The 21,773-nt window shown below is 42.8% G+C and overlaps 2 protein-coding genes across 2 annotated transcripts; both read right to left on the reverse strand.

The window, feature by feature from the left end:
* Positions 1-1,306: 1,306 nt before the first annotated feature.
* LOC120044522 (cyclin-dependent kinase 4-like) lies at positions 1,307-4,711 on the reverse strand. Its single transcript, XM_038989178.1, has 6 exons — positions 3,040-4,711; positions 2,720-2,852; positions 2,353-2,520; positions 2,010-2,170; positions 1,748-1,880; positions 1,307-1,633 (listed from the first exon to the last, which is right to left on the reverse strand). Exons 1-6 carry the CDS (start codon positions 3,375-3,377, stop codon positions 1,556-1,558), a joined length of 1,011 nt encoding a protein of 336 aa, XP_038845106.1. The 5' UTR covers positions 3,378-4,711; the 3' UTR covers positions 1,307-1,555.
* A 3,495-nt stretch (positions 4,712-8,206) lies between these two features.
* Positions 8,207-19,168, reverse strand: LOC120035256 (all-trans-retinol 13,14-reductase-like). The gene is made up of 11 exons (XM_038982053.1): positions 18,873-19,168; positions 17,867-18,049; positions 16,942-17,183; positions 12,931-13,132; positions 12,529-12,726; positions 12,328-12,447; positions 11,436-11,574; positions 10,189-10,298; positions 9,333-9,502; positions 8,987-9,146; positions 8,207-8,797 (listed from the first exon to the last, which is right to left on the reverse strand). Exons 1-11 carry the CDS (start codon positions 19,030-19,032, stop codon positions 8,652-8,654), a joined length of 1,830 nt encoding a protein of 609 aa, XP_038837981.1. The 5' UTR covers positions 19,033-19,168; the 3' UTR covers positions 8,207-8,651.
* Positions 19,169-21,773: the final 2,605 nt, after the last annotated feature.

Below are 21,773 nucleotides of genomic sequence, written 5' to 3' on the forward strand. Positions count from 1 at the left end.
TTACATTTGCTCAAATAAAACAAGATCACAGAATGTTCTGTCCTGAAAAAAATGCCCCTAACATTTAAATTGCACCTCAAAACTTAAAAAGAAAGTGTATGTTATGGCCAATAAAACAGATGTACAGGTATGACCTTTCCAGGTATCTAAACAGAGAATATATATGAAATAAAAAAAGGGCCATAAAGAACCAAAGGTGCAGTTGGAACAATATAAAAAAATGATGCATTCACTTATATGCTCATACAGCAGTGTCATCCACTTGCAGCAACAAGAGATTAATAATAGCACTTGTAACAACAATATGCCTCAGTAATAAAGTAAAGCATACACATTCTGAATTATTAACATTTTGTTCTCCTGCAAAATGTTCTAGCAGCTCTTGTTTCTGCATTCTTACTGCCTGGTATCAAATAGAGTGGAAAACAAATCAAACAATAATGCATTTTTTGGGGGGGGGGGAAACAATAACAAAGTGGTTTTGGTTAAAAGCTGAGAGATGGGCCTGGGGAAATGTAACCACTCTCAAATTCAAAGACAGAGCTATGGATGCAAGGACTGACCGTCTATGATATAAAAATGATAGGTTTAAACATGTTTTGAGGTTATACAGTCTTTGTTTACATTTACATTGTTCACAATCATTGGAGTAAAACAAGCTTATATTTTGGTTTCTGATGGGCTACGACAGTTGAACTAAGCTCATGAGGCATTTATAAGTTATATTCTTCAAGAATTAATGGGTATGTATTATTAATTTATAAGTAAAAAAATGGATGTAGCAATTAAGGATTCTAGCTATAAGCTAATTTGTTGTAGTAGAGCAATATATTTGTTGTAATTTAAATTAATGTCAACTTTCCTTTTCCTTCCACTGAGTTTTCATGCAATAAGAACAGCCGTTTCTACATCGCTTGATATAAATGTATTTTTTCATAATACGACACTAGTCTTCAGAAATGCATTGCAGATAAAACCAGTCAAGATTTGGATATTCATGTTGAACAAATTACCTTTAAAGGCGCAACGCTACATAAATGTTTTCACTTTTAAATTGATGATATACCCATTGATTGTTAAAGAATATAACTTATAAATACCTATTTAGCTTAGTTCAACTGTCGCACCCCATCGGAGCCCAACAAATAAGCCTGTTTAACTTCATTGTTTGTACATAATGTAATTGTAAACAAACACTATATAGCTTTAAAACAAGATTAAATCTATAATTTTAATATCATGGATGGTCAGTCTTTGCATCCTTAGCTCTGTCTATGAATTTGAGATTAGTTCAATTTCTCCACCCCCCATCTCTCAACTTTTTACCAAAACAGTGGCATGATGCCCACTTTATTTCTTAACCTGCAGATTTATCTTCTAAATATTTAACTTTTATTTCCATTCCAAAAAATTCTACATTTCGGTATAGGTACATCGGATCTTACGGCACGAGAACCCTCAGTGTTCTATAGGCTAGGTAAAAGGATTCCAAGGGAAATTAACCTCTGTCCCAGCTCTCCTCCCTCCTCTCCACATCCTGCCAGGTTATGAGTCCTCAGGCGCACACGAGGAAAGGGTGGGAGAGGGCTCTGGAAGCTGAGATGCGATTGGTCGGGCTGAACTCTAGACATTGCTGCAGGCAGAGAGCAAGTGTATGCTTTGAAAGTACAATAGAATTCAATGATTCATTAACTTGGAAAATGCCTTGTAACAGAAACATGACTCAAAATGTGTATATTGTACATACAAGGAGCAGGTTGTTCTCCTCCTGGCCCAGGTTGGATAAGAGCTGGGTGCAGGGGTCTCTGGGGCACCAGCTACGGGAGTATGAGATGGGGCTCTCCCTGGGCCAGTCGTCCTCGCTGGGCAAGCCAATCACCCTGTGGGACATTGGGAAGGGCACAGACACACCCCCAACACAAGGCACTGGTAAAACACACATCATACATTATTCAAATGCTTATCATAAATGACCGATCAAAAGCAGGGCACGGTAGAAGAAAACTCACTCAAAGATTTTCTGGAGCTGCTGAGCCTCAGTGTATCCACGGAACAACGGTCTCAAAAGGAACAGTTCGGCAAAAATGCAGCCAGCGCTCCACATGTCCACGGAGGACATGTAACCAGAGTGGAGCAGCACCTCGGGGGCCCTGTACCACAGTGTCACCACCTGAAGAGAGAGAGGAGGGAAAGGAAGGGAGAGGGTGTGAGACGTTGGATGGGACATGAGAGAAAGACACTTTTTACTTTTAAGTATAGTTCCTTTACCTTAGTTAGGCTGGGGGACAATGGCACCATGACAATTGAACAGATTGTGCATTGAAAGGAGGATGTTCTACTCTGTAGACTTACACAGGGTGTAAGGGCGATGTGATAGGTGTAGATGCGCGCCAGCCCAAAGTCAGCGATCTTCACCTCTCCACGGCTACTAACCAGTACATTCTCCGGCTTCAGGTCCCGGTGCACCAGCATGTTGGTGTGCAGGAAGTCCAGCCCCTGCAGCAGCTGCACCATCACATCCTGTACAGACAGGAAGCAGCATGACAGCATTGCTCAAACACTTTCTCTGACTGTGGCTTATTCTGGAAAGATATGAGGACATCTGTTATGAAAAGTTCAAAAGAGAGTACAGTAAAATGTTATACAAATTCTTAATGGAGTGCTTTGGAGTCATTGAGATTTTATTCAGCTGCAGGTATGTAAGGGGGAGAATTCACACCTTAATTTTGTCAAGACTCAGTCCAGTGCTGGGGACCGTGGTGAGGAAGGTAGACAGGTCTTGGTCGATGTACTCAAACACCAGCGTCAGGTCCAAACTCCTGTTCTTCAGACCAGCAGATACGTCCAACAACCTTTCAGTAAGATCAGCAATTAAGGGCAATCATTGTGAACCATTTCTGCTGATGAAATGGCATGACACCATGGTATACAATTATAAAACACCATCAAACTGATTTTAAACCTAAAGATAATTATGTATAATTCATAGGCTATGCAAACATTTTCAGATATAATTACATTCCAGAAAAATGAACTTACTTTACAATGTTGGGATGGTTGAAATACCCGATCTTACGCAAGAGCGCCACCTCTCGGATCATGAAAGCAGGAATCCCACTCTCCGTGTGTCCGGGTATGTTCAACTTCTTCACCGCTACGAGTCGCTGTTGATCGCGGACCTCTCTGGCCTTGTACACTTTGCCATATGCGCCTTCGCCTATCTCTGCAAGTATTTCATAATTCTGATGTTCATCGCACCCATTGACCTCCATGACCGGCCGATTTCGTAGTTGGTTGCAACTAGGATGGAATAGACCAGACCAGAAGAGTTTAGTACACTTTGCACGAGACAACGATGTTATGCAGTGCCACGACATAGTTAACGTTAGCTAGCTAGCCAGCAGCTAAGTAGCCAGCAATCTTCCTCCAGCTCCACCTCGCAACCACTTAGGAACCACTTGCTAGCTAATCAAAAGGGAATCTCAAAGATGCTTTGTGCAATGTGTGGTTAGCTACACTTAGCTAGCTAATATTTAATGAATTGTGATTAACTTACCTTCTCACACCATAAACTGCAGAGATATGATATACATTTTCAAGATGCTTATAAATGATGAGATCACATTCTGGTACGGCCCCTAATTCTCCTCAACTAATCAGATCTCTCATCACCCCCGACAAACATCTTGCAGAAGACCTCTGTGCACGTGCCATCATGTCTTGCACATTATGAACATGTTCTTATTAATATATACACCATAGTTTATTCATGGGATATTGGTGAAAGAATGGTAAACGCATTTTGTGACTTTTATCATCATAATAATCAAGCAATATTCCAGGCCAGCCAGTATCAATAGAATTCTAAGGGATAATGACAGAAAGGTTGGGAAACATATATTCAATCTCTGAAGAATGAGTCCCTCATTATCACAGTTTGTGCTATTGTTACAAAGTCTCCCTAAACATTTAGAGTGGAATAATTCATTTTTACAATGATCAGCGTGAATATGTTTTTGTATTCAATGTTTAATAATGAGTAATTGACTTTGAAGCAAGGCATGTTAATTAAAAACAACCCAGTCTGTACATCTGTGTTCAAACGGAGGCATTAGACATTTATAATGGTTAGTGTTACAGAGCTTTTAAACCTGGTTCACAATTTTGTTGTGTTATGGCTTTTTTGCACCAATAGAGAGAGTTAGTTTCACCCTACATTACTGCATAGGTGCATTTAGCATAGCAGGTTGGAAGACTGTCTGAAAACTTAAGACAGAAGCCACTGTTATCCACAGTATATTGAGTTATGACACATTATTAACATGTTTGCAGCAGTTGTATTCGGGCTGGTATCAAAAGTATTGGTAACTTAATCTACTCCACCCAACACTTTTGTTCTCAATATATTAAGAGTGAAAATATGCAATGTGCTTATCACATCTATCTGAACACTTGATTTATGAAAACAATTTTTTTTTTTTTTTTTTAAAGCGATCTATCCCTGGGCAATAATTTCCAAATGTCGATTGAGTTTACAACCAATTTACAGATCTGATGCTGACAGCATCCACAGCCTGCAGGCCAAGCAGCAGGCTGTTAGTCAGCCTGTAAGCTTAGTGGAGTCTGCCACTAACTAGCAGTCAGTGTAGTCAGCTCAGCTATCCCCATTGAGACCGTGTCTGTGCCTCGATCTAGGTTGGGCAAAACTAAACATGGCGGTGTTCGCCCCTAGCAATCTCACTGGAATAAAGACCTCCTCCATTCCTGTCATTATTGAAAGAGATTGTGATATCTCACATCTCAAAATAGGGCTACTTAATGTTAGATCCCTCACTTCCAAGGCAGTTATAGTCAATGAACTAATCACTGATCATAATCTTGATGTGACTGGCCTGACTGAAACATGGCTTAAGCCTGATGAATTTACTGTGTTAAATGAGGCCTCTCCTCCTGGTTACACTAGTGACCATATCCACCGTGCATCCCGCAAAGGGAGACTGCACTTGTGAAGGTGGTAAATGACCTTTAAATGGCGTCAGACCTAGGCTCTGCATCTGTTCCTAGACCTTTGTGCTGCTTTTGATACCATCAATCACCAAATACTTTTGGAGAGATTGGAAACCCAAATTGGTCTGCACGGACAAGTTCTGGCCTGGTTTAGATCTTATCTGTTGGAAAGATATCAGTTTGTCTCTGTAAATGTCAGTGTTCCTCAAGGCTCCGTTTTAGGACCACTATATATTTTACCTCTTGGTGGTGTCATTTGAAAACATAATGTTAACTTTCACTGCTATGCGGACGACACACAGCTGTACATTTCGATGAAACATGCCGAAGCCCCAAAATTGACCTCCCTGGAAGCCTGTGTTTCAGACATAAGGAAGTGGATGGCAGCAAATGTTCTACTTTTAAACTCGGACAAAACAGAGATGCTAGTTCTAGGTCCCAAGAAACAAAGATATCTTCTTCTGAATCTGACAATTAATCTTGATGGTTGTACAGTCGTCTCAAATAAAACTGAAGGACCTCAGCGTTACTCTGGACCCTGATCTCGCTTTTGACGAACATATCAAGACTGTTTCAAGGACAGCTTTTTTCCATCTACGTAACATTGCAAAAATCTGAAACTTTCTGTCCAAAAATGATGCAGAAAAATTCATCCATACTTTTGTCACTTCTAGGTTTGACTACTGCAATGCTCTAACTTCCGGCTACCCAGATAAAGAACATAATAAACTTCAGTTAGTACTTAACACGGCTGCTAGAATCTTAACTAGACTAAATCTGATCATATTACTCCAGTGCTAGCCTCCCTACACTGGCTTCCTGTTAAGGCTAGGGCTGATTTCAAGGTTTTACTGCTAACCTACAAAGCATTACATTGGCTTGCTCCTACCCATCGTTCTGATTTGGTCCTGCCGTACATACCTACACGTACGCTATGGTCACAAGACGCAGGCCTCCTTACTATCTCTAGAATTTCTAAGCAAACAGCTAGAGGCAGGGCTTTCTCCTATAGAGCTCCATTTGTATGGAATGGTCTGCCTATCCACGTGAGAGACGCAGACTCAGTCTCGACCTTTAAGTCTTTATTGAGGACTCATCTCTTCAGTAGGTCCTATGATTGAGTGTAGTCTGGCCCAGGAGTGTGAAGGTAAACGGAAAGGCACTGGAGCAACAAACCTCCCTTGCTGTCTCTGCCTGGCCGGTTCCCCTTTCTCCACTGGGATTCTCTGCCTCAAACCCTATTACAGGGGCTGAGTCACTGGCTTACTGGTGCTCTTCCATGCCGTCCCTAGGAGGGTTGAGTAACTGACGTGATCTTCCTGTCCGGGTTGGCGCCCCACCTCGGGTTCAGTGTGGAGGAGATCTTTGTGGGCTATACTCAGCCTCGTCTCAGGATGGTAAGTTGGTGGTTGAAGATATCCCTCTAGTGGTGCAGGGGCTGTGCTTTTGCAAAGTGGGTGGGGTTATATCCTGCCTGTTTGGCCCTGTCCAGGAGAATCGGTGGACAGGGCTACAGTGTCTCCCAATCCCTCCGGTTTCAGCCTCCAGTATTTTTGCTGTAATAGTTTATGCGTTGGGGGGCTAGGGTCAGTCTTATATCTGGAGTATTTCTCCTGTCTTTTCCAGTGTCCTGTGTGTATATTCTCTCTCTCAACCCTACCTGGCCTGATGACTCCTTGCTGTCCACCTGGTTGTGCTGCTGCTACAGTTTCAACTGTTCTGCCTGCGGCTATGGAACCTTGACCTGTTCACTGGACATGCTACCTTGTCCCAGACCTGCTGTTTTCAACTCTTTAGAGACAGCAGGTGCGGTAGAGATACTCTGAATGATCGGCTATGAAAAGCCAACTGACATTTACTCCTGAGGTGCTGACCTGTTGCCCTGACCCTACAACCACTGTGATTATTATTACTTGACCTTGCTCGTCATCTATGAACATCTTGGCAATGTTCTGTTATTATCTCTTCTGTGAGAATCTCCCATCGTATGTCAGACACTAGTCACATGGTCTCATTGATAGAGGGCTTAGGAAGGATACTAGAGGGCACCCTGCTGGCCACTTTTGATGTGGAGAGCTTGTACACTAACATCCCACACACTGGAGGCTTGCAGGTGCTGCAACACTTCCTTCAGCAGAGACTCTCCCTCCCCCCCTCACTATGCAAACCTGTATGTGGGACAATTTGAAGAAGCACTCCTTTATAAAACAGACACACCCCTTACTTTCTAAAATACTCCTATGGAAGAGATACATAGATGATGTCTTTGTGCTCTGGGAAGGAAGTCAGCAGGAACTAAATGAATTCCAAACTCATCACCTGTTCATGTGGAAAAGCCTACAGCGGACAAACGAAAAGACAATTAAAACAACGCATAGCTGAACACCGCAGCTCAATCAGAAGAACACTGACTATCCAGTAGCAGCTCACTTTGTTGAAACTAACCATCCAATCTCCTCCCTCAAAATGCACAAGCATTGAGCATGTTGCTCTACCAAGGAGAGGAGATAACATTGAGATCCTACTACTACAAAGGGAGGCTTACTGGATAGCCTATCTAAAAACATTGATCCCTAGTGGTCTGAATATTGACTTTGATCTCAGGCCCTTATGAACAATTCTTTCTTTTATGAACAAGTCTTATAAATTGATATATTCTTTCTACAGCTTATTAGCGTACACCTAATATGTTCCCTGTTGATGACGCTCATTATACATTAAGATTGAACCAAAAGATTACATGGAACAAATATGAAATTAAATACAAAACAATTATGTGAAATTGAATTAAACAATAATGTATGTCGATGCTAATATGAAGTATAATATTCAATTATTTTTCTATGATAATAGCGTAATATATTTACTATGCCATTAAAAAAAAAAAAATTGTTTAACAGTTTCTGTGCCTTCCAACCATGAGGAAGGCACAGTGATGCCGAAACGTTGGTAAATACCCATTAAATTGCTGGGAGTTTATACATGGAGTATGCGACTTTTTAAAAATAGTTTATTCACCGTTAGTCAGCACCTCAACACAAACACATTTTTTGGGGTGTGCGCCAGCTCATGTTTTTTAATAAATCTCCACCGGGCACAGCCAGAAGAGGACTGGCCACCCCTCATAGCCTGGTTCCTCTCTAGGTTTCTTCCTAGGTTCTGGTCTTTCTAGGGAGTTTTTCCTAGCCACCGTGCTTCTACACCTGCATTGCTTGCTGTTTGGGGTTTTAGGCTGAGTTTCTATACAGCACTTTGACATCAGCTGATGTAAGAAGGGCTTTATAAAATACATTTGATTGAAAGATTCCTCAACCTTTCAATTTTGTTTTCCCTTAAGTGAGAGAGAGCAGAGTTCTCTACACTCATTGATAAGAATAGTTACACACTCAAACACACAGTAACCATCTTGAGGCATCTGTTCACTGTGTTGACTCTAGGACCAGAGATTGAAGCCTGTCCCTGGGCTTGTGTTATTGTAGCTTTGGTGAGTTGGGTGGAGTAGGATGAAGTTGCCCCTAGATGCTGATCTTGGGCATTTTCCCCCAATAATGTGGATTGGGGGAGAGGAAGTTGATCCTAGATCTGTACTTAAGGGAAACTTCACCCGGCGCAACAATGGGTTGAGGGAGGTGGTCAGTAGCGTGTTACTTCAACTTCTTAGTGTCGACACGTTTGGTCTTCTTGGCCAGAGCAATGGTATCCAGGTGCAGGTTACGGTTGAGGATGACAGAACCACAGGTGAGAGCCCCAGCCAGTGCACCAGCAAAGCCACACACAAACACATCCTGACCTGTACACAGAACACAAAAACAAGAACATCAACGTGCAGTAGAAACCAGAGCCAATATAGACCTTTAATACTGAAGTTAAACGTATGACTTATCCAAATGCTAAGCCATTAGTTAGCCTATCGAAAACATAGACATATAGCTTCTCTATGATATATCCTTGGACCCCATCAGCCGTAGAAGTTTCTGACCTGTGAGGTAAAGGTTCTTCAGGGGTGTCTGGGGCCTCACGGTGGCATTGCACTCAGCGCTGAAACGAGCTGTGCCATGGTCTGCTCCATAGATCTCCCCTTTCGGGGCTCCAATGTAGTGTGTGTTTGTTATGGGTGTTCCAGCCTCGATGAACTCAACCTAAAGACAGACCGAGAGAGACAAGGGAGACGTATGTTTCCATCGAGGTATTAAGTTACACCATTTGTCAAAATTGAAAGGAAGTGTGTCCATGTTACAGCTTACTAGTGCATCCTCCATAGAGATGTTAGTTTCCTGGAAAAAGCAGTCTACCAGAGTTTAGTATGAATGGGCCAAATGCTCTACCTTGTCCCTGGTAATCTTGGGGAAGACACTCATCACCACCTCCAGAATCGAGTCACAGAATATCTGCTTCAGCTCCTTGTAATCAGTCCCTCTGTTGGTCACCTTGTCATCCTTCCACTCCTCAAACCACTCATAGTTAGCAAAGCTCACCAGACTCAGGGTGGACTTGCCTGTGAAGAACGGGAAAAGAAAGGGGGTTGAAACATGTCTGTTCAGCCTTCATTCTGATGGCATCAGATATTGTAGTTGTGTGCACTTCCAAGAATCTAAATGACAAAATGTTTTTGTATGGTGTAGATCAGAGACCAGCAGGCTGGGTTCAGGAATACATTGCAACACTAACGCATTAACATTGGACAGTCAATAGAATGGAACAAATCAACTTAATAGTGTGAAAAGGCATTTGATAGCCTGGACAGAGCAACCATCTATTAACCAACCAGCAGCCATCTAATAGAAAACTACAGAATCCTGTTGTATGTTGTCTTTAGTATTTTGTTCCAACTGTTGTCTTGTCTGTGTTTCCATTAAGTAAATAAAACATGTCACAAAAAAGAACAAAAGACAGTCTCACATCAGAAATAAAACTAGAACTAGGCCAAACATCCAACACGGCAACCCTCAGGGGAAAAGGGTCAACCTGGAGGAGAGACGTCCAGGCGAGAGCAGCCTCAAATGGTACAACTTGCCTCCGAACCAAGTAAGATGTAGGACATTAGTCAATGGATTATACTCCTTATAGGAGCCAAGGGTTTAAAGAAGTCAGTCAGTCAGTGGCTGATACATTTCCAAGGATAAAAATGATGAAATCATTTATTATGGTGAATCCGCGCTAACACTAGTCTTGTTTCTGTACCTGGTGATCGTTCCTCCCAGGTGGGATCTTTGGCTGATGGAGAGGCCACAAAGAGGATGGGAACACTTTTCGCTGACTCCTCCCTGTTCCCCTTCAGATAGGTCTCAACCCTGTAACATCCAGATAATGGGTTTAGTAAGATACTGTAGGCTCTTTAACACTACAGTGGAGAACACTTCACCCTTCTCAGATTCTGATGCACATATACAGTGCATTCGGAAAGTATTCAGACCACTTCACTTCTTCCACATTTTGTTACGTTACAGCCTTATTCTAAAATCTATTCAATTGTTTTTCCCCCCTCATCACTCTACACACAATACCCCATAATGACAAAGCAAAAACGTTATTTTTGTTATGTTTGCAAATGTATTTATATAAAAAAAAATATTACCTTTGTGTTCTTGGGGACCTTCAATACTGCAGACATTTTTTGGTACCCTTCCCCAGAACTGTGCCTCGACACAATACTGTCTCGGAGCTCTACGGACAATATCTTCGACCTCATGGCTTGGTTTTTGCTCTGACATGCACTGTCAACTGTGGGACCTTATAGGTGGACTCCAATCAAGTTGTAGAAACATCACAAGGATGATCAATGGAAACAGGATGCACCTGAGCTCAATTTCGAGTCTCATAGCGAAGGGTCTGAATACTTATGTAAATAATAATACTTTTGCAAAAAATTCTAAAACCCCTTTTTCACTTATCATTATGGGGTATAGTGTGTAGATTGATGAGGGAAAAAAATATTTTCTACATTTTAGAATAAGGCTGTAACGTAACAAAATGTGGAAAAAGTGAAGGGGTCTGAATACTTTCCGAATGCACTGTAGACCGTGCTTGTTAAACAGTGAATATCTATTGAGGTTCCAAACATGTGAAATTAGTGTAGTGGTGAGTGTGAACTGATACTATCTATTTTGACAACACCACATTTTAGTTTATACCAAACAGATTACTGTAACAGCACAATCTTTGATGCACACAGTAAAAGGTAGTGAAATACATAATATGCGACTACATAGTGAGTCTATCAGTCTCATGTACCGTAGGTTATGTAATGTCACATTAATACACTTCTCTCTCAAAGTCCACACCACAATGTATGCCTATGAAACACATCAGATATATGTTAATAAGGACAAATAAGGTGTAAATTAAAATGAATAGACAAGTCAATAGACAGTGGGGCCTACGGGGACACGTCAAACATTTAGGGTTAAACAAAGAGAGGAAGGACCTACAGTTCATCCATGTTGTGCTCCGTGAAGATCCAGTAGTTGTCTGCTTTGAGGCCCAGGTCCTCCTTGGTTCCAGTCAGGCCCAGGAAGATGCTCAGACCTCCCGCCCCACTTTTCATCATACCAAGCTGCTTCTGGATGGCTGCAGGGCATCGCAAGATCATACAACATTCATGATTAGTAGGGATGTGAATCTTTCCCTTTCAAGAAGACTCTATATGTATCAAAGAAACATGGGCTCCGACACGCTAAGTTTTAGTTTGAAATGATTTGGTTTGATTAGAGGAACAAATCGATGCGGTTCGGTACACTACCATTTGTTTCATAAACACATTCATTTGAAATTCAAATCTGCAGCTGATGGAGCTGTGTGTGTGTAAGTGATGTATAGGTCTATGGTGTATGATTAGGAATAGGCCTACCTCTCATTGGTCAGCGCGCAACGCTATGGACAGGGTGCAGTTTAACTAGGCTACTGACATTGCCTGGGGTTGTTAAATATGACTTGAAAAATGACTTGAAGATCAATGACTCAACATAATTCCATGCTTAGTTTGACACTGAAGGAGAGGAAACAAGTGTGACAAAAGATGAGGTATTTTCGGAAGGTAGAAAGAAAGTAATTTGAACCCCCAAAAAATTGCTGTACCTGCAATTTATAACATTTGAATCGATTTTCTGACCGATGCATGCTACATTTGGATTGGTTTGGGGTCTCGATGCACAGATATCTTAAACATTTGAACCAGGGACCGATGCCCAGTGGTGAACTGTTACATCATTAATGATTAGGCATCACAAGATCAAAGAAACATTATCTAGACAAGTGTCAACTAACAATTCAGTCTTTTTAAACGCAGACATCTTGAACATACACTTTAATACCCTCACCCACCTGGCATGGCCTGGAGTTCCTTAGGCAGCAGCTGCTGGTAGGTGTTGAAGATGCCAGCGTTGGAGATGACCATTGGAGCAAGCACATGGATCTCCTCCTGACCCTTCATCACGCTCACACCTGAAACCATGGGAACCAGAGGTGGTCAAATCTGACCATCTGTGTGATCAATCAATTCATCTTTCATCCAGTCCTATTCACCAATAGCCTCCTTGTTGTCGTTGAACAGGATGCGGTTGACTGGGGCGCGGACGAGCACGCCCCCCCCGGCTTTCTCAACGATAGGGATCATGTGGTAGGCGATCTCACTGGCTCCTCCTATTGGGTACCAGGCGCCAGTCAGGTAGTGGCAGACCATCAGGCTGTGCATGGAGAAGCTGGCATCCTTGGGCATGTTACCTGCAGTTACACAAAAAAATGGAGTCCTATAAAACCAAACACACTACAAAAAGAGATGCAATTAATTTGGTCCACGTGGAGAGAATGTGTCCCCCCCAAATGGCACAAATTAGTGAACCACATAGGGAATAGGGATGCCGTCTATCATTTGAGATGGCTGTGGCTATGCTCTCCACTATCAGGAACAACAGCTGTCTACCCTACCGTAAGTGCCAAAGATGTAGCTGAAGATGACCCTGAGGTCATTGTTCTTAGTCAGCTCGTTGACCACCTCTGTCACGCTGCGAGACGCCATGCGGAAGAAGAATGACAGACGATTGGCCAGGCCCGTGTACACCAGGAACTTGGCCAGGGGGAGAGGAATGAGCTTCAGCAGACCCAGGAACCAAATGTTGTGTCCTGCTTTCTGTAGATGGAATACATACAGCACCAGTCACAAGTTTGGACACACCTACTCATTCAAAAGTTTTTCTTTATTTTGACTATTGTCTACATTGTAGAATAATAGTGAAGACATCAAAACTATGAAATAACACATATGGAAACTTGTAGTAACCAAAAAAGTATTAAACAAATCAAATGTTATTTGTCACATGCACCAAATACAGCCTTCACCTTACAGTGAAATGCTTACTTACAAGCCCTTAACCAACAATGCAGTTAAGAAAATATCCCCCTTCCCCAAAAAGGTATGATTACAAATTATTAAAGAGTAAATAACAATAGCAGGGCTATATACAGGGGGTACCGGTACAGAGTTAATGTGCGGGGCACCGGTGTCGAGGTAATATGTATATGTAGGTAGAGTTATTAAAGTGATTATGCATAGATAATAAACAGAGTAGCAGCAGCGTTCTGGGCGAGGGGGGCAATGCAAATAGTCTGAGAAGCCGTTTGATTAGATGTTCAGGAGTCTTATAGCTTGGGGGTAGAAGCTGTTTAGGAGCCTTTTGGACAGACTTGGAACTCCGGTACCGCTTGCCGTGCGGTAGCAGAGAGAACAGTCTGACTGGGGTGGGTGGAGTCTTTGACAATTTTTAGGGCCTCCCTCTGACACTGCCTGGTATAAAGGTCCTGGATGGCAGGAAGCTTGGCCCCGGTGATGTACTGGGCCGTACGCACTACCCCCTGTAGTCCCTTGCGGTCGGATCCCGAGCAGTTGCCATACCAGGCAGTGATGCAACCCGTCAGGATGCTCCCGATGGTGCAGCTGTAGAACTTTTTGAGGATCTGAGGACCCATGCCAAATCTTTTCAGTCTCCTGAGGGGGAATAGGTTTTGTCATGCCCTCTTCACAACTGTCTTGGTGTGCTTGGACCATGTTATTTTGTTGGTGATGTGGACGGCAAGGAACTTGAAGCTCTCAATCTGCTCAACTACAGCCCCGTCGATGAGAATGGGGGCGTGCTCGGTCCTCCTTTTCCTGTAGTCCACAATCATTTCCTTTGTCTTGATCACGTTGAGGGAGAGGTTGTTGTCCTGGCACCACACGGTCAGGTCTCTGACCTACCCCCTATAGTCTGTTTCATTTGTGTCAGTGATCTGTCACTGTTGCATCATCAGCAAACTTGATGGTGTTGGAGTCGTGCCTGGCCATGCAGTCATGAGTGAACAGGGAGTACAGGAGGGGACTGAGCACGCACCCCTGAGGGGCCCCCGTGTTGAGGATCAGCATGGCGGATGTGTTGTTACCTACCCTTATCATCTGGGGGCGACCCGTCAGGAAGTCCAGGATCCAGTTGCAGAGGGAGGTGTTTAGTCCCAGGGTCCTTAGCTTAGTGATGCGCTTTTTAGGGCACTATGGTGTTGAACGCTGATCTGTAGTCAATGAATAGCATTCTCACGTAGGTGTTCCTTTTGTCCAGGTGGGAAAGGGCAGTGTGGAGTGCAATAGAGATTGCATCATCTGTGGATCTGTTGGTGCGGTATGCAAATTAGGTTGGATCTAGGGTTTCTGGGATAATGGTATGGATGTGAGCCATGACCAGCCTTTCAAAGCATTTCATGGCTACAGACGTGAGTGCTACGAGTCAGTAGTAATTTAGGCAGGTTACCTTAGTGTTCTTGAATACAAGGACTATGGTGGTCTGCTTGAAACATGTAGGTATTACAGACAGAGAGGGAGGGAGAGATTGAAAATGTCAGTGAAGACACTTGCCAGTTGGTCAGCGCATGCTCGGAGTACACGTCCTTGTAATCCGTCTGGCACTGCGGCCTTGTGAATGTTGACCTGTTTAAAGGTCTTACTCACATTGGCTACAGAGAGTGATCACACAGTCGTCCGGAACAGCTGATGCTCTCATGCATGTTTCAGTGTTACTTTCTTTGAGGCGAGCACAGAAGTTATTTAGTTCATCTGGTAGGCTCATGTCACTGGGTAGCTCTCGGCTGTGCTTCCCTTTGTAGTCTGTAATAGTTTGCAGGCCCTGCCACATCCGACGAGCCGGTGTTGTACGATTCGATCTTAATCCTGTATTGACACTTTGCCTGTTTGATGGTTCGTCGGAGGGCATAGCAGGATTCCTTATAAGCTTCCGGGTTAGAGTCCCGCTCCTTGAAAGCGGCAGCTCTACGCTTTAGTTCAGTCCGGATGTTGCCTGTAATCCAAGGCTTTTGGTTGGGGTATGTACGTACAGTCACTGTGGGGACGACATCCTCGATGCACTTATTGATGAAGCCAGTAACTGATGTGGTGTACTCAATGCCATCGGAAGAATTCCGGAATATATTCCAGTCTGTGCTAGCAAAACAGTCCAGTAGTTTAGCATCTGTTTCATCTGACCACTTTTTAAATAGACCGAGTCACTGGTGCTTCCTGCTTCAATTTTTGTTTGTAACCAGGAATCAGGAGGATAGAATTATGGTCAGATTTGCCAAATGGATGGCGAGGGAGAGCTTTGTACGCGACTCTGTGTGTGGAGTAAAGGTGGTCTAGAATTTTTTTCCCTCTGGTTGCACATTTAACATGCTTTGGTAAAACTGATTTAAGTTTCCCTGCATTAAAGTCCTCGGCCCCTAGGAGCGCCGCCGCTGGGTGAGTGTTTTCCTGTTTGCTTTTAGCGGTATACAGCTCATTGAGTGCAGTTTTAGTGCCAGCATCGGTCTGTGGTGGTATGTAGACAGCTACAATAAATGCAGATGAAAACTCTAGGTAGATAGAGTATCTCATGATAAGCTGTAGACCACACTACCTCAGGCGAGCAAAACCTTGAGACTTCCTTAGATATCGTGCACCAGCTGTTGTTCACATAAATGCATAGGCCCCGGCCCCGTGTCTTACCAGAGGCTGCTGTTCTGTTCTGCCGATAGAGTGTATAACCCACCAGCTGTATGTTCTTAATGTCGTCGTTCAGCCCGTTGGTAGGATAAACGTGCTTTCAGTTCGTCCCATTTATTTTCCAGCGATTGAACGTTAGCTAGCAGGATGGAAGGCAAGGGCAGATTAGCCACTCGCCCCCTGATGCTCACAAGGCACCCTGATCTCTTATTGCGAAGTCTCCATTTCCTTCTCCAGCAAATAACGGGGATCTGGGCCTAGTCGGGTCTGTATTATATCCCTCCCGTCCGACTTATTGAAGAAGAACTCTTCGTTCAGTTCGAGGTGAGCAATCGCAGTTCTGAAGCTCTTTTCGTGCATAAGAGACGGTAGCAGCAACATTAGGTACAAAACAAGTTACGAACAACGCAAAAAACAAACAAAATAGCATGGTTGGTTATTAAGAGCCGATAAGACGGCAGCCTTCCCCTCCGGCGCCATCAGCCAAATATATTTTATGTTTGAGATTCTTCAAAGTAGCCACCCTTTGCCATAATGACAGCTTTGCACACTCTTGACTCAACAACCCTTGCCCTCAACACAGATGACAAACATAACAGACCAGTCCCCAGATGGTAGCTCCTCTTTGCCAAAGTGCAATCTCACAATTTCCTGCATTTGGCATAGAGCCCAACCTTTCCCTGAAATAAGTAGGGAAAAGGTTCTGAGCTCAGATAACAGCACAAGGCAGTCAGCATAAACCACAATTTCCAATAACAGCAGCAACATTAGCACAAGCAGCAGCATAGTAGTCTATTCATCTTGCAAAGCTGATTACTTAGTTGACCTTAAACAAATACCAAACAATCACCATTACTGTTCCATTCAAACACTTGTCAACTGATGTCTATGGTAGTAGTTATTGAAGTTATTGATGACATCATGTAACAGCACCATACCTTGACCAGCCTCATGTACTCATCGATGGCCGCCTCCTCCCCAGGAAATAACTTCTTCAGCTCGTCAGGGAAACGGTTCCTGCCGCTGTAGATGGGGTAGGTGCGCCTGTTTCCAGGAGGGCCCAGCACCACCTGGTCAAATGGGTTGTCCAGCGGCTCCCACTGCAGCTGACCATCGGTCAGCTGGTCAAGCATGCAGCGGAATGGCTTATGTTCCAACAGGTCCCCGATGTAGTGGATACCTGAGGTGGAGGCATGATTGATAGATGTATTTTATTATTAGATTGTCTTATATATTTAGGATGTCTAGCTCACATCACATGGGCTTATAAGACACAGTATTATTGATACATAGTTTGCATTTACAGTGTTTCACACTTAGACACAAACTCACAATTGTTTTGTTGTTGAGACAGAACCAGGCTAGGGTCAGCCCAGGACATGTGGTCAGGACATGCGGTCAGTTTTTTTAGGAACTCATTCAGGGTCTCAACTTACTGTTGAAAGTTGGAATAGTAGAATACATAAGGTGCCATTTTTCTCTACGCCCCATGGCAAAATGTGTAGAACTGCAGGAACATTTCATTTTTTCTCTTTTCGCTGTCAAGAGGGGGAGGGCTCTAAAATGTGTAGGGAAATTTTACTTGGGGCCCTCAAAAGGCTAGGGCCGGCTCTGTCTGCATGTGTGGGTATCTGATGTAGGTATGAAGAACCCCACCATCAAAAAGTTGCCCATCCCTGGTTGAGGTCAACAACAGAAATAGACTAGGTTCGTCACCACTACCACTTCCACCTCTGAGTAAAGGAAGGTATCTACCACATTTAGTAAGGAATAGTAAACTGATAGCTGCCTTCTAGGTAAGGAAAGGTAAACTGATAGCTGCCTTCTAGGTAAGGAAAGGTAAACTGATAAGAGCCTTCTCACCCACGTCAAACTCAAAGCCTTTCTCTGTAAAGGTGTGGCAGCAGCCTCCAGCCCGATCATGTTGCTCCAGAACCAGGACCCGCTTTCCAACCTTAGCAAGCAGCACCGCCACCCCAAGACCACCAATTCCACTGCCAATGACAATCGCATCTAGTTTCTCAGGTACTTTACTGGCCAAGAAACCTGGTAAGGAAGAGTAATAAAAGCATACAATTAACACAGTTAAATCTTCTTACATTAAACAAATAACGATGTGTTCCAGCAATATTATCCCATGGACTGTGCAAAGACAGCCTATAACCACGTTTCCATCTAACCATTTCATGCGGATGAATTACCTGACCCATGAAAAAAAGTTACGACCGCATTTTCATGGAAACATTCAAATACAGTACCATTATATAGGCATAAATGCAAACCAAATTTGTTCGTTCGACATGGTGGGATCTTTTTGTGTCGGTAAAATTAATTATGCGATAAATTAATGATGTGCACTACGTAATTACGCACAGCGTTTTATCCGCAAAAAGTCAGTGTGATGGAAAAACATGTCTGGTGGTTTTATGCAGATTTTTGAATATTCGAATGAAAATCTGTCCCAAATTGGATGAAAGCCTAGCTAGTGGTACTGAAACAGGTGTTTGTGTAGTAGTTATAAACATGATATAGTGCGGGTGGATTTCATTTCAAAAATGAGTTTAGTCACGAGTGCAGTACAGTAGCTTTGGCCAGCTTGTGACGCAGTACCGTCGGTGACAATCAGTGTAGCCATAGGATATTGTAAATCGTTATGTCAACGGTTCTAACAGACGACATAGTTGCCTGACCTGCTTTCCTACTTCAAATGAATGCTAATACTCTTGGAATACATGTGAACGACAGAGCAATTTAATTATGCAACAAGATACAACTTTCGAATGTAAATCTATTTGCGCACATATTCCTAGGAAACGATATTTCCTGCATGCATTGGTGATCGGTCAAGCCTTGTGTCCACGAGACTCACCCTGCTTCAGAACTTTGTTTTTCTCCTTCTTTTGGGTGACCAGTGGTTTAAGCGGCGCACGAGTGTCGATATCGAAAGGATTTGGTCCGGATGTACGGAACACATATTTGTATAGGAATGCAGCTAGAGCCGCACAACTGATTGCTACAATGATCCACATTTTACGAATTTTAATCAGGGCACCTTCTCACTTTTCGAAGTGGACACACACTTCCGCGTACGAACAAGGTCTGCAGTGGTTCAGAGCCACTTGGAACCCTTCCACGCATGACGTGTTTAATTCAAGTGTTTATGGTAGTATCTCCGTCGTTTTCAGCCAAAGAACATCAGGATTACTAAATAGTGTAAAACCGACGCCCACAGCTGATTCGCCCAGACTGTATAATGAGGATTCTATTAAACTGACCGATTGTATAATGAGGATTCTATTAAACTGACCCGGGCTCAACGCGCGTAGTTTCTACCGGGTGAAAAGCGAGCTGCCTCCCAGGCAAACTCAGTTTTAGTCGAATTAACGTCAGATTTGACTTTTCGCAGCAGGTTAGGAGAATTCACGTAGCAGGTTATGATGATTAGGTTGAGGAAAATAGTTATATACTGAACAAAAATATAAACACAACAATTTCAAAGATTTTACTACGTTACAGTTCATATAGGGAAATTAGTCAATTTAAATACATTCATTAGGCCCTAATCTACGGATTTCACATGACTGGCCAGGGGTGCAGCCAATCAGAATTAGTTTTCCCCCACAAAAGGGCTTGATTACAGACATAAATACTCCTGTTTCATCAGTTGTCCAGGTGGCTGGTCTCAGACGACCGCACAGGTGAAGAAGCCAGATGTTCACTAACAGGGATGTAAACAAATTTGTGAAGCTTTTTGTGCATATGGAAAAATTCAGCTTATGAAACCAACACCTTAAATGTTGCGTTTATATTTCTGTTCAATATAAATCGGCTCAAAACAGGCTCAAAACAAAAGTGACGTAGGTCAGCACGTGGAGTAATGAGTAGGATTCTGTTTTCAATTGCAAAAGTGATTGCTTTTGACAACATTGTATCTGCCTTCCACATGAAACTAGTTTGAAAATTTGAACATATATTTTATGTTAAAGAGATGTTTCTGAACGATGGATCATGCTGCCTTATTGACAACATAAGGGAGTGGCGCAGATTGTTGTTCCACTTGAGCTGGGCACTCCTCCCTCACTGGCTTCACCTGGTGAAGTGATGGCCCATAGGCAGGTTCAACCGAGGCCATATTACACTGCTGCCACCGATTGAACATAGACTTCACAAAGAACATATCACTTAGTCATGCATTACTTAAATGTGTTGACAGGACAGAAAATGGTAGCATTACATACCTCACCAGTATTTCACATATTAAAATATTGGACAGTGAAACATAGATCTTTTTAATTAAAAAAAAGTAAACCACAACAGTATCATGAGCAAGTTAAATACTAAAGCAATTGAGCAAAAACTGAAAAGGTATCCTAAAGTACAAAATACAGTATAATTTCCCCACACAGAAAATTCATACAAGATGTTAGTTTTATGCAAATATTTGCATTGTCAATGAGAAACTCAGTGAATATACAGTACCAATCAAAAGTTTGGAAACACCTACTCACTCAAGGGTTTGACTTTCTTTTTACTATTTTCTACATTGTAGAATAATGGTGAAGACTTCAAAACTATGAAATAACACATATGGAATCATGTAGTAACCAAAAAAATATATATATATTTTTTGATTTGTTTATTTTACATTCTTCAAAGTAGCCACCCTTTGCCTTGACAGCTTTGCACACTTGGCATTCTCTCAACCAGCTTCATGAGGAAAGATTTTCCAACAGTCTTGAAGGAGTTCCCACATATGCTGAGCACTTGTTGGCTGCTTTCCCTTCACTCTGCGGTCCAACTCATCCCAAACCATCTCAATTGGGTTGAGGTCGGGTGATTGTGGAGGCCAGCTCATCTGATTCAGCACTACATCACTCTCCTTCTTGGTCAAATAACACTGGAGGTGTGTTGGGTCATTGCCTGTTGAAAAACAAATGATAGTCCCACTAAGCACAAACCAGATGGGATGGCGTATCGCTGCAGAATGCTGTGGTAGCCATGCTGGTTAAGTGTGCCTTGAATTCTAAATAAATCACTGACAGTGTCACCTGCAAAGCACCCCCACACCATCCCACCACCTCCATGTTTCACAGTGGGAACCACACATGCAGAGATCATCCGTTCACCTACTCTGCGTCTCACAAAGACACGGCGGTTGGAACCAAAAATCGCAACTTCGGACTCATCAGACCAAAAGACAGAATTCCACCGGTCTAATGTCCATTGCTCGTGTTTCTTGGCCCAAGCAAGTCTCTTCTCCTTATTGGTGACCTTTAGTACTGGTTTCTTTGCAGCAATTTGATCATGAAGGCCTGATTCACGCAGTCTCCTCTGAACAGTTTATGTTGAGATGTGTCTGTTACTTGAACTCTGTGAAGCATTTATTTGGGATGCAATTTCTGAGGCTGGTAACTCTAACGAACTTATCCTCTGCAGCAGAGGTAACTCTGGGTCTTGCTTTCCTGTGGCAGTCCTCATGAGAGCCAGTTTCATCATTGCGCTTAATGTTTTTTGTGACTGCACTTGAAGTAATTTTTAAAGTTTTTGAAATTTTCCAGATTGACCTACCTTCATGTCTTAAAGTAATGATGGACTGTCTCTTTGCTAACTCTTTGCTTATTTGAGCTATTCTTGCCATAATATGGACTTGGTATTTTACCAAGTAGGTATATCTTCTGTATTCCACCCCTACAACACAACTGATGGCTCAAATGCATTAAGGAAAGAAATTCCACAAATTAACAAGGCACACGTGTTAATTGAAATGCAT

This window comes from Salvelinus namaycush, chromosome 3, assembly GCF_016432855.1.
Source record: "Salvelinus namaycush isolate Seneca chromosome 3, SaNama_1.0, whole genome shotgun sequence".
Lineage (NCBI taxonomy): Eukaryota > Metazoa > Chordata > Actinopteri > Salmoniformes > Salmonidae > Salvelinus > Salvelinus namaycush.

Excerpts from the sequence above, each read along its gene's own strand:
- LOC120044522 (XM_038989178.1), bottom strand. The coding sequence starts at position 3,377 with ATGTCGTGGCACTGCATAACATCGTTGTCTCGTGCAAAGTGTACTAAA. Across the intron at positions 2,521-2,719 it reads TGAGTCTTGACAAAATTAAG|GATGTGATGGTGCAGCTGCT; the intron begins GTGTGAATTCTC and ends CTGTCTGTACAG. Across the intron at positions 2,171-2,352 it reads ACATCGCCCTTACACCCTGT|GTGGTGACACTGTGGTACAG; the intron begins GTAAGTCTACAG and ends CTCTCTCTTCAG.
- LOC120035256 (XM_038982053.1), bottom strand. The coding sequence starts at position 19,032 with ATGTGGATCATTGTAGCAATCAGTTGTGCGGCTCTAGCTGCATTCCTA. Across the intron at positions 18,050-18,872 it reads AAACAAAGTTCTGAAGCAGG|GTTTCTTGGCCAGTAAAGTA; the intron begins GTGAGTCTCGTG and ends CTTCCTTACCAG. Across the intron at positions 9,503-10,188 it reads CTGGGAGGAACGATCACCAG|GCAAGTCCACCCTGAGTCTG; the intron begins GTACAGAAACAA and ends CGTTCTTCACAG.